Source organism: Leuciscus leuciscus (assembly GCF_965113295.1).
Source record: "Leuciscus leuciscus genome assembly, chromosome: 23".
Lineage (NCBI taxonomy): Eukaryota > Metazoa > Chordata > Actinopteri > Cypriniformes > Leuciscidae > Leuciscus > Leuciscus leuciscus.
This window is the reverse complement of record NC_138747.1, coordinates 1,542,584-1,555,210: the sequence shown is the minus strand read 5'-3', so window position 1 is coordinate 1,555,210 and position 12,627 is coordinate 1,542,584. Positions and strand designations below refer to the sequence as shown.

At 39.1% G+C, this 12,627-nt stretch overlaps 1 protein-coding gene across 1 annotated transcript; it reads left to right on the top strand.

Moving 5' to 3' along the window:
* The first annotated feature begins 1,670 nt into the window (after positions 1-1,670).
* On the top strand, positions 1,671-6,266 carry pcdh20 (protocadherin 20). The gene is made up of 2 exons (XM_082155785.1): positions 1,671-1,858; positions 3,071-6,266. Exons 1-2 carry the CDS (start codon positions 1,808-1,810, stop codon positions 5,666-5,668), a joined length of 2,649 nt encoding a protein of 882 aa, XP_082011911.1. The 5' UTR covers positions 1,671-1,807; the 3' UTR covers positions 5,669-6,266.
* Positions 6,267-12,627: the final 6,361 nt, after the last annotated feature.

The window sequence follows — 12,627 nt, the reverse complement described above, 5'->3', positions numbered from 1 at the left end:
CCTTATACTTATTAATAACAAGAAAAAGTTTTTTTTTATGCAACATGAGGACTTATTTAAAGATATGATTTAAACTTTTTTTTGTGTGCACAATTCCATATTTTAATGTACGCAAATCCATGATATTTATGTTTTGTTTCTGTCATTATGATTGTTCATTGTAAGAGATATAACCATGCTTCATGTCCTGGTTTTGTATGTATAACTTATGCAATAAAAAACAAACAAGAACAAATATGGGCGGGGCTTGATTGTGTCCGTTGGGAATTAATTGTATGGTTGCGGCTTGCTATTGGTGGATCTCATGTGAGTGACAGCTTGCCCCGCCCTCGTTATCAGAGATGTCACTGCCAGAGGGAGAAATTATTTTCATTAAAGATTATTATTTATTATTATTATTAAAGAGGCACATGGATTTAAAAATAATGATGTGCATGGATAAATCGTTTATAATAAACTGTAATATTCCATAAAAAAAAGGAGGAAAGTTCATTTTGATTTCATGGCGATACATATTTGAATGTATGTGAATTTAAAAGAAATGACATATTACACCTGCAAGGCAAAAAAAAATACATCAACGGTTTATTTTTTTAGATAAATATGTCGATCTTTTAAACGTCATGAGATGTAAAGTCTTCCATGGGACTGTGTGTAATCAATCCCAGAGTTAAAGTTCAGTGTGTGTATTACTCTGGACAGTATGTTCTCAATCACTTCAGCATCTGTTGATGTGGATAAAAATGGTCAGATTAAGAGAAGTTGATTTGGTGAAGGTTACGCTGATGCTAATACTGTATTCTTTAACACTAATCCTCACATGATCACTAAAGTGATGCTCTGGAAGGCAAGGAAAAAACACTATAGGGTTAAAAAAATAAATAAAGATGCAGCAAATAAGCATCAAGAAAGTGACTCATATTTACTATGAGCTTGTTAATGTATAGCTGAGTGTTAATCTCAACCACAGGCTTGCTTTCCTTCCATCGGGAACTTATTATTTAGTTACTGCAGTATTGATCTGTACATCTGATCATCTGTGCCGTCTGATACATATGGAATAATACTCATGCATATTAATATCCTTTTCTCTAGGGTTGCACAGTTGTGGAGCAGATATTATGGTGTGCTCTTAAAAATATGAAATATTGTGGTGCACTCTTAAAAATACTGATCTGAAGAACCTAATGAAACATCAAAACTTTTTACTCTCTAAAGTAAAAAAAATATATTAGCCTACCTCAAGAACCCTTTAAAGTCAAAAAGGTTCTTTAGCATTCTATGCAGAATCCAAATAATTTACTTTATCAGTGAACACTATAATCATACACATCATATTTATGATTGTTATCCAGTGACTGAGGAAAGCATTTTACATCAGATGATTATTTTAAATGAAATTACATTATATTATATTATAATGTTAAATGAATTTCAAAGTGTTGAAAAGATAATCTACATTCCTGTCATGCTGGTGTTTTTCCTAACCACAAAGTAATAAATCATTCAGACTAAAACTATTCCAAACGTAAAAAAAATTTTTTTTTTAATAATTTGACATGCAAATGAGTTCTTCCTAGACGGCCCTCCTCCTCCCACGCTGATTGGTCGCGCCGGAGCTCATTAGCATGCGGTGGGCGTGCCGGAGTGTATCGGTCAGATGAATGAGTAGAGCGCGTCAGTCGCGCGTCAGTCGCGCATCGGGCAGCGAGCGAGGAATCAGCCGCTCACAAGCGCTCATAATGCGGCTGTTACTGTGAACTCATCCCGCTCCCGTTCCCTGTGACGCCAACACTGAACGGGAAACATGTGGAACACTAACAGAGGAACATGCCTTCGCAGCAAACGAGAGTTATGGGTAAGTTTCTTACATTCATGGAAAACTGAATTATCATGACATCAAATTCTCTTTGATATTTTTTTATAATATCTTCAATTCGGGATTTTTATATAATCCAAATGCATCCTAATACTTATATCAATTCTAAATGTAAATGAATCAAAGTCTAATAAGTTTTTTAATGGATGTTAGGATTTTGGATTATATATATATCTTTAATCCAAGATTTTTTATATCTTCCAAATTCATCTTAATACTTACATCAATTCTATATGTATATGAATCAAAGTCTAATAAGTATTTTGATGGATTTTTATAAAGATTTGTGTGTGTGTGTGTGTGTGTGTGTGTGTGTGTGTGTGTGAGTGAGTGTGAGTGTGAGAGAGAGAGTCAGTCAGTGAGTGAGTGTGTGTGTTTGTGTGTGTGTGTGAGAGAGTGAGTGAGTGAGTGAGTGTGTGTGTGTGTGTGTGTGTGTGTGTGTGTGTGTGTGTGTGTGTGTGTGTGTGTGTGTGTGTGAGAGAGAGAGAGAGAGTGAGTGAGTGTGTGTTTGTGTGTGTGTGTGTGTGTGTGTGTGTGTGTGAGAGAGAGAGTCAGTCAGTGAGTGAGTGAGTGAGTGAGTGAGTGAGTGTGTGTGTGTGTGTGTGTGTGTGTGTGTGTGTGTGTGTGTGTGTGTGTGTGAGAGAGAGAGAGAGAGTGAGTGAGTGAGTGAGTGAGTGAGTGAGTGTGTGTGTGTGTGTGTGTGTGTGTGTGTGTGTGTGTGTGTGTGTGTGTGTGTGTGTGTGTGTGTGTGTGTGTGTGTGTGTGTGTTAACAGAAATTAGTTTTGTGAGCATAAAGTATTATTATTTAGTTTGCATGTTCATTAAAAACATTTTTAATAATCATAGTTTCTGTCGGAAAACATTTGTTATTACTTAAAACTGTTACCACCACTGTCATGACCAAAGTGATCAAACAATATTCAATATATATAACAATATTCTTTTAGTAGTAAAATAACTATAGAAATGATGTTTATCATGGTAAATAATTGGGTAAATATTCATATATTAGTGTGGACGTTGATTTAGTCCAACCCTCTCCACATAAAATGTCAAACTGTGCCTAATGTATAATTAATCTGCATTGCTTTTTTGATTATTATGTATTCCATTTGATTTTAAAGTGATGCTTTTTTTTACTTATATGTTCGATAGCTTCCTACTAAACACTTTTTGTTGTTTATTTTTAGGGTTTGTTCATTCTCCTCTTGTACACCGCTCCTCTCTCCTGCTCTTCAAATTTCAGTCACCTCATCTATAAGATAAAAGAAGGATTATCTAAAGGGACACTCATTGGGTCTATCGCTGCGGACTTAAACTTGGGTCTTTCCAGTGATCCCTCTCGCTCGTTCAATCTGGAGCAGAAGACGAGCAGCCAGCAGTACGTGACTCTGAACGACACGACGGGGGAGCTTTTCACGTCAGCCGTGGAGATCGACCGGGAGACTCTGTGCGCCGAGTCCCACGAGGGCCAAGGCTGCGCAATCTTCCTAGACGTGCTAATCCTTCCTCAGCAATACTTTCAGCTGGTTAAGATTAAAATCATAATCGAGGACGTCAACGACAACCGTCCGCATTTCCCCGTTGACGAAATCAGGGTTTCCGTCCCGGAGAACGCTCCCGTTAACGCCAGGTTCGCGGTTGAGCAATCAGCAGTGGATCCTGACATCGGGATTCACAGTGTTCAAACGTACTGGCTTGTTAACGACTATGGGTTTTTCACGTTAGACGTAGAGGAGAACGAAGGCGGAGAGCTGACGCCGTTCCTCATAATAACCGAGAATCTTGATAGAGAAACCCAAGCGGAGTACGTGACTGATATTATCGCCGAGGACGGAGGAACTCCGCCGCTTTTAGGCACTGCCACTCTGAGGATTATCATTACTGACGTCAACGACAACTGCCCTAAGTTTACAGAGTCGCAAGTGAACGTTACTCTGTACGGAAACGCCACTAAAGGCATGCAGTTGGCTCGTCTGCAAGCCCACGACCCAGACGAGGGGGAAAACGCCTTCATCACGTATTCCTTCAGCGAACGGGTCACCCAAGAGAGCAGAAACCTGTTTCATTTGGATACAATCACTGGAGTTCTTAAGCTAGCTGGGAAGATAGACAACAACACCGGAAAGCTCTACAAACTAATCGTACTGGCTAATGGGCCAACATGTATTCCGGAAGTCGCAACGGTTACCGTTCATGTTATCCGACAGCTTTCCGGACCTCCGGCTGTCGTGCCACGTTACATCGCGTTCGAGAAAGACGGTGTTGTCAGTCTAAGTGAATCAGAGCCACCGTTTTCACCAATTGCTTTTTTTACCATCAAAAACACAGAGCCACAAGTGAAGATAGAGTGTTTTCTAGAAACTACAGGTCCATTTCGGCTCGTACCTTACGAGCGCTTTAAAAACGAGTACTTGCTTGAGACCACCGAACCATTGGATTATGAGCAGCAACAGGATTATGAAATGGTCGTTGTGGTTCGTAATGCTCACGGATTAGTAGTTAATACCGTGGTTAAGGTCCATGTGTTGGACGTTAACGACAACGCTCCGGTTTTCAAGCAATCCTTCGTCGAGATCACAGTGGAGGAGAACAACCCACCGAACACGTTCCTGGTTCAGCTTCAGGCGACCGACGCGGACAGTGAAAGCAGAGGTCAGGTTTATTATCTACTCGGTGCCGACGCTCCCACCATTTTTGGCTTGGATGGGTCAACCGGGGTTTTGTCGGTGTCCACTTCTCTTGACCGCGAGGAAAAGGAGACGTACCGATTCATGGTGCGAGCCGTCGACCGTGGGACGCCGAGAAGAGAGTCGATCGCCACTGTGATTATAACCGTGCGGGATCGCAATGACAACAGCCCTCGGTTTATCAATAAGGACTTTACTTTCTTCGTGCCGGAGAACTTTCCAGGATTCGGGGAGATTGGCGTGCTTACGGTTACGGATGCGGATGCTGGGGAAAACGGCTGGGTGGCGTTGTCAATCCTAAACGGGAGTGACATCTTCGTGATTGACACCGGACGAGGCGCGTTACGCGCCAAGACCCCTTTGGATCGGGAACAGCAGGGAACGTACTACGTGTGGATCGAGGCTATCGATGGAGGCGAACCGGCTCTTTCTTGCATCACGATGGTGACCGTTCTCCTCCTAGATGTGAACGACAACCCTCCCACTGTTCTTTTCCCTCAGTCCAACCAATCGTTCATGCTGGTGCTTCCCAACACGCTTCCAGGAACGTCGATAACGGAGGTCTATGCGGTGGACCGGGACACGGGAATGAATGCTGTTATCGCTTACAGCATCATCAAGAGAACTGACGGAGAACCGGGATCGTTTGATATCGACCCGTACACGGGAAACATCACCTTGAGGAAAGCCTTGAACAATCGAGGTCTTTACAGTCTGTGGGTCAAAGTGAGGGATCACGGTCAGCCAGAACTGTACTCCACTGTACTCGTCAACCTGTTCGTGAATGAAACGGTCAGCAATGAGACGCTCATTCAAAGCTTGTTGCCCAGAGCGGTAGATATCAATCATGGTGAGGATCCTCCGATTAAGGAAGGGAGGGAAGGAGAACGAGTGCCAAATCCGTGTGGCGAGTTGATGATGGTATTGCTCGCGCTCACGGTGACTTGCCTCGGACTGTTTCTGACCGTCGTGTCATTGGTGACGTTTATCTGCTGCAAGAAAAGAAAGACGAAAAAGAAGAGGTCAGAAATTGAGATTCCTTTAAAACTCAACCATGAAATGGTGGACAAGATCCCAATGGAGATTTCAAACATATGACACTTGCCTGCTCAGCAAAAGACTGCCCAAACTATTCTGTTTACAATGTGTTTTGTGCATCTCTTAAGAAGTGAAGATATATTGTATATATTGTGCATACAGTATGTTTTATAACTATGATGAAATCTATATATAAATATATATATATATTGAGAAGATCGCTGCAAAATATAAAGATTTTGCTCTTTGCATTTGCTGCCCAACATGTATCTTACAATGGTGCCCTCAAGCAGTGTGTCGTGTCAAATTGTCAAAGCTCTTTTATATGCCTGTCTTTGCATTAATATACAGGAACGTCGTTCTCCCAATGGTTCCCGTTCAGATGTTAATGCTCCTCATGTTTGTCCAAAAGAGATGAGAAATTAATGCCACGTTGATTTCTCAGTGATTTGCAGAAGTTGTGTTTTCCGTAGGATAGTCTGGTGTGCAATGAATCTCTTGAGCTCCAAAATGTCTTGGTTTCTCCAACTGGTCTGTGATGAATTCTTAACGTTTGTGCACTTTTTTCAAAGAAGCTATAATGCAGCATTTCTCCGATCTTGTTTCTCTGATGTGCAAAGCAAAGAATTCATGAACATTAAAGTGCTTTATTTTCTTATTAATAGCTTGGATATGATGTTTTTTCATGCATTAGCAACTAAACTGGTGGTGTTTATTTTTTATTATTGCATGACTCAGCAATAACTGCTCAAAACATGAATCAACTGGAACGCATATTGCACAGTCAATTTATCAAGATATTGTTCTTGGGGAAACATGTCAATGTTTGATTTGATCTCGTCTACACCGTTTACAAGTTGAAATGCCCCTATCTTGAAATGTCTACACATAGCATTGAATTTTTCTTAGTAAGAGATAAAATCCAAAGGGTTATCGAGAAAATGCCTTATCAGGAGCCAAGCCACAAACTTGTTTACACAAATTCTGCTGTTATCGAAATGCAACACAGAATTGCATTGCATAAGTCATCAAAACATGAGTTATACGAGTCTTTTTGTTGTGGAGTGATTGGCATCTCGGCCTGTCCTTTTTTAATCTCCCTCTTTGTGTCGGACCAATGGGATGTTTTCTCCAGTGTCCCGACCCATCGCAGAGGTCAGATCAGGAGTGTGTGTTTAGCTTGTCATCACCAGTGGAACACCATTCAGCTCTCTAAAAAACAGCCATGGCCACACGCCACTTCTATTATTCCAAAAACCAGTTGGGTTTCATTTTTCCCTTTCTCTCTCTGGAACGCTCTGAAACACTCACAATGGAAAGCAGTCATTTAAAACCACGAGAAGCCGGAGGACAGATAATGTATCGAGGCTTTGCGGTGCACAGGTTGCGAGTAGGGCCTGTCACCTGAGGTCAGGTTCAGCACTTAAGCTGCTTACTTCACCAGCAACATGTGTTCAGAAACCAGCAGGAGACCGAACTACACCAGAGAACATTTTCATCTCAAGATCAAGCATCTTATAGTGCATAAATCAGTGGTGTTAGCAATGCCAATGTCATGGGTTCGGGATTTATTATAAATATATTCCCCCCATATATTGTAGGTTGCTTCAGATAAGAGCATTTGGCAAATGCATTACATTCACTGAAAAAAAAACTATTTTCACTAAAAAATTGCTAGTAATGATTTTCTTTGTATTTTTGTCTTAAAAATATCTAAACATTCTTAAAATCAAGATCCAATTACTTCTTGTTTTATGAAAAATGTATCAACTTTATGCTTAAAACAAGAACAAATATCTGCCAATGCGGTCAGAAAAATAATGTAGTTTTATCTTTGAATTAAGTAGATTTTTCTGACCCCAATGGAAGACATTGTTAGTTGCAAGTATAAACTCGCTTAATTTTGATGGGGGTTTTTTTTCAGAAAACAAGACTTAATATGTCTGAAGACATTTGCATTTCAAGTAAATGATGATGATGAATCTTGATTTAAGAATGTTTAGATATTTGTACTGAAAAAAAAATACTTCTGAAGAAAAAAAAATGTATAGCGTGAAAAATCTTTAAGTAGAAGTTTAAATATCTTGAAAAACACTACAATAATCTCCAATCATTTACAACTTCAAATTTAATTTTTTTTACAGGGCAGCATTATAACCAAACCTAAGCGAGTGTTCACATTGGCCGTGATTTAAAGTGACTGATCATTCATGTTTAATGAGAGTTGACGAATTGAGTTGACTAGAGTGTGAGCAACTATTGGCTCATTTGCACAAAGTTAAACTCAGATTATTCCAGTTCAAAGTGAAATCTCTTAACACAATATTTTGATGACTGAGTTCAGTCATATAAACAGTATAAAGAGCAGTTTAAACAGCTTTGATTATAAAAGGAACATTCGAGTTCTGTCATATTATGCCACTTGCAGTGAGAAGAACCAAGTGCATGTGCAAAACTCAACATCATGATGCTATGCGTTTGCTAAGGTGATCTGAGTGTTTTTAGTGTGTTTTTAGGTGATTACATCTATGCATTCAGCAGATGCTTTTATCCAAAGTGACTTGCATTGCATTCAAGGTATACATTTGATCTGTTGATGCATTTCCAGGGAATCTAACCTAAGATCTTGCATCTCAAATCAAGTCTCTAGACCCTTAAACTTCATGCTTCAAGCTTAAGAAAAGGTTCATGATTCAGTTGCATCTTTTTTTGTGCATTTTATGGTCTACCAAGTGAAGTGAATTAGTTAGAAAAGCCGCCGCAGGATTTGATGTTTGCAGCACAAACTGAAGTTTAATAGCGTTAAAGGTTTGTTTAAATCACCTAAATATGAGGAACAATAATGCTTTATTTAGCAAACATCTCCGCGCTGATTCAATAAATACATCTAAATGCATTAAAACAAAATGATTCTGTAATACTGTACACTGTAAAAAAGTTGTTGCCTTCAATTTTTCACTGTAAAAAGTGTTTAGTTCACTTACTTAATAATTTTAAGGTAATGGGTTTACTAAATTTTTTTAAGTAAATAAACTTAATGCTTAATTGAAAAAATTAAGTAATGTGAACTTGACAATTCCACATTATTTAAAATTTTTTTTTTTTTTTTTGATTAAGCATGAAGTTTGTTTACTTAATAATTTTAAGGTAACAGGTTTCCTCAATTAAAGTTAAGTCAACTGATCACTTTTTACAGTGTACAATCAACTTGGATATTTAAGTCATTTCAACTTAAATTACATTAAACTGACAAAAAAAATTAGTTGAATCTTGTATAACTTATTAAAAAAAGTTATTAATTGCTTAACTTATTTTGATGAGTATGAGCAATATAAAAACATATGTTGTCACAACTTATTGATCATATAATTTTGTACAGTGTAGACGTACACTATAGTAGAAATGCATATTATGCAAGAGCACAGCCTCTATAACACACATTTTTTTCCACTCCTCTTCTGTTATTCAATATGTTCACTATGATGGGGTACGGTCGGGTCACATTTAATCTGAGCTTGATTACTTATGTCACTCTATAAGTATGTGTGTATGTTCTCACTCCTCTAGTGTACAATCGGCTTTGCTCTCCGCTTTCCCACCTGGCCAGACGAGTGTGTGTGTGTGTGTGTGTATGTCTCACGGCGCACGACCGAGACCAACACAAACAGAACATTAGCCCGGAGACGAAGGGCCTGATTGCGTGTGGTGATGATGGAGAACCTGTGAGAGAGACACAACAAACAGCCTCTGATTAATAAAACGCACTTTATTCCCGTCCTGCTCCAGCTCTCGCTCTGATTGCTGCTCGAAATGAAATGTACGGATACCAAAAAAGGCTGTTAGAAATCTAACTCAGGTTCTGTTGTCCTTATAGTGTTTAAAGCTCAATTACTATCATTTTTCTTGTTAAAAATGAGTTGAGTTGGTATGCTTGTATCATTTTCTCCACTCTTGGCACCTGAGCTTCCCGATAACCTGACCAACATGTTTCCGAAGACTCTTGACACTGTTAACCATTCCACATAACACGATAACCATCTACTTTGCAGATGAAATGTGACTCAAATTGACTCATTGCCTCAACGCCCGCAGATTTTAGTTTACAGATTATGAGGTGCGACAATTCTGCCACAATTCAAAACACAGTCAAATGCGTCTGCAAAGTGGAAATGAAGGTCGGGAAAGTTGGCAGGGTTGCCAGGTATGCGTAACAAAACTAGCTCAATGTGGTCAAAACAAAAGTAGATCAAAATCAGCCCTATCCCAAATATTAAAACTCAAACTATGCCTCCCATTCGTAAAATATGCATGCACTTTCTGCATTACACACAATTCACTGTATATTAGTATTAGTCCTCACAAAACACATCATCCAGCACAGTTCACTGTTAGAATGTAACATCTCAATGTATTTTTCCCTTGAAATAAGTTTAAAATATCTTGAATGTAACTCGACACCCTTGCCTCATTTAGTATGCGCAGTTCTATGAATATGCAAATGAGCCCCGCCTCCACTCACTCACTCAGCTCAGAGATCCACTGGTTGACGATCACACGTTGATCTGATTGGTTACAAGGTAGTTTGTGACGTCAGAAACACCGGAGAAAATACTCAGCAATGGTGTCGACTTATGAATTTTAAAGCATATTAAAAACACCACAGACACATAAACAACATTAAACGCTTGATTTTCAACACAGGGGGACTTTAAAAGTAGCCCATTTCTGCGGGAAAACCACGGACTTGGCATCCATGTTCCAAAAAGACTGAGAACATTAAGAAAGTAATTCTTTTACATATTTAAACACCTGTGTTGCTTTCTTGCTCATTACTGTCAGTTTGCGTATACTAACATGTTTAAGTGTAAGGTGCAAACACAGGAAATGACATCGCCTGACTTCATAACTCACCCAATACTCTGATGTCTGCTCTGCTTTTCTTGGCTCTGTCGGGTCAGACACGGGGAACTGCAAACAGCCTTGTTATTATTTCATTACATTTCATCTACTGATGTTTTTATAGAGCAGATATGTGATGGTTCTTTTACAAATATTAATTTGAGGATTTGGTGTCAGGCTAAGCAGATTTAGATGGCCGTCTCGTTCTGTTGTGTTTAAAGTTCCCCAGTAATCAATCATTTCATTCCTTAAAATTCCTCTTTGATCATAAAAATGACATATTTAAATGTTTTTTCCTTGAAAATAAATTTCTTCTTGCCTTAAAACAGCTTGAATGTAACTCAACACCCTTGCCTCATTTAGTATGCGTGGTTCTATGAATATGCAAATGAGCCCCGCCTCCACTCACTCACTCAGCTCAGAGATCCACTGGTTGACGATCACACGTTGATCTGATTGGTTACAAGGTAGTTTGTGTCAGAAACACCAGCGATTTCAAAGCGTGTGTTTGAGACTGTCTTTGGTTCACTGCAGTTTTAAGGAGGAAATACTCAGCAATGGTGTCGACGAAATGGAAGTAGAGATAGGATTTCTTCCCTATTTAGTGAAACTTGATTGTGTCTGTGGGGAATTGATTGGACGGTTGTGGTTTGCTATTGGAGGATCTCATGTGAGTGACAGGTTGCTCCGCCCACGTCATCAGAGAAGAGAAGAGATGTCGCTGTTATTCTGATTTAAGATTACGAGGCACATGAAAAATTATGAGCACAGAAAAATCATTTATAATAAATAGCCTATGACAAATTTCATTGTCTATTTTGATTTTATGAACAGCACAGTTGGTATTGAGTGTTTGACAGCGTGCCATTCTCTTCCTTTGGAAAGTGCTGGATCTGAAATTACTTTCAATTATTAAACGCGTAGACAGCAAGTAATTACTATCAGTCATGGGCTGATCCTGTTACCAGATCGCTCTTATAGTTCCTCCTATGCTTTGAATCCAAACAAACGCGGTCGCACAATAGCACTCGGGATCGGGTTTCTCCGTCACGGACCGGCCACCGTTCCCGTTATGACACCGGATCCGTCTTCATCTTCTCACTCCTGTCTCCGCATTTCAATAATGCATTCACATATCATTCTCCTCCCAAAAATCTCGGCCTTTGATCTAACAGGTCTTTCAGGCCCGTGATGCAATAGAAAATAATCCGGTCCAAGCCTTTTGATCCTCGTCCGGATTATGTTGCTGATTTCGTTCCCGTTTCCCACTCTATATCTCTCGCTGCCTCGGTATAAGTGAAGATGATGGGCCTGTGAAAGCTTTGCGGATCCGTTTTAAGACATAATAGCTGTTGTCAAAGCAGGAATGGAGCCAAAAACACAATGACACAAACAGCATCCAGGACTTGAATCACAAAGCGGCTTCTTGTTCTGCCTTAGTTTGTTTAGTTAGTCATATCAAACTTTGTGACCTATTCACTACTGGTTATTGTCTGCTGTTGTAAGAGAAATTAATAGACACCTTAGTCTATATGTAAAGCTGATATGAAAGCCTGTTTTCGCCACAGAGTAAAAGATAATAAAGGTAATTGTGAGTTTACATCTCACAATTCATACTTTTTTTTCTGACAAAGTCGCAATTGCGAGTTATATAGTCAGAATTGCGAGATATAAAGTCAGAATTGCGAGTTATAAAGTCACAATTGCGAGATATATAGTCAGAATTGCGAGATATAAAGTCAGAATTGCGAGATATAAAGTCAGAATTGCGAGATATAAAGTCAGAATTGCGAGATATAAAGTCAGATTTGCGAGATATAAAGTTAAAAATGCGAGATATAAAGTCAGAATTGCGAGATATAAAGTTAAAAATGCGTGATATAAAGTCAGAATTGCGTGATATAAAGTCAGAATTGCGTGATATAAAGTCAGAATTGCGTGATATAAAGTCAGAATTGTGAGATATAAAGTCAGAATTGCGAGATATAGAGTCAGAAATGCGAGATATAAAGTCAGAATTGCGAGATATAAAGTCAGAATTGCGAGATATGAAGTCAGAATTGTGTGATATAAAGTCAGAATTGCGAGATATCAAGTCAGAATTGCGAGATATAAAGTCA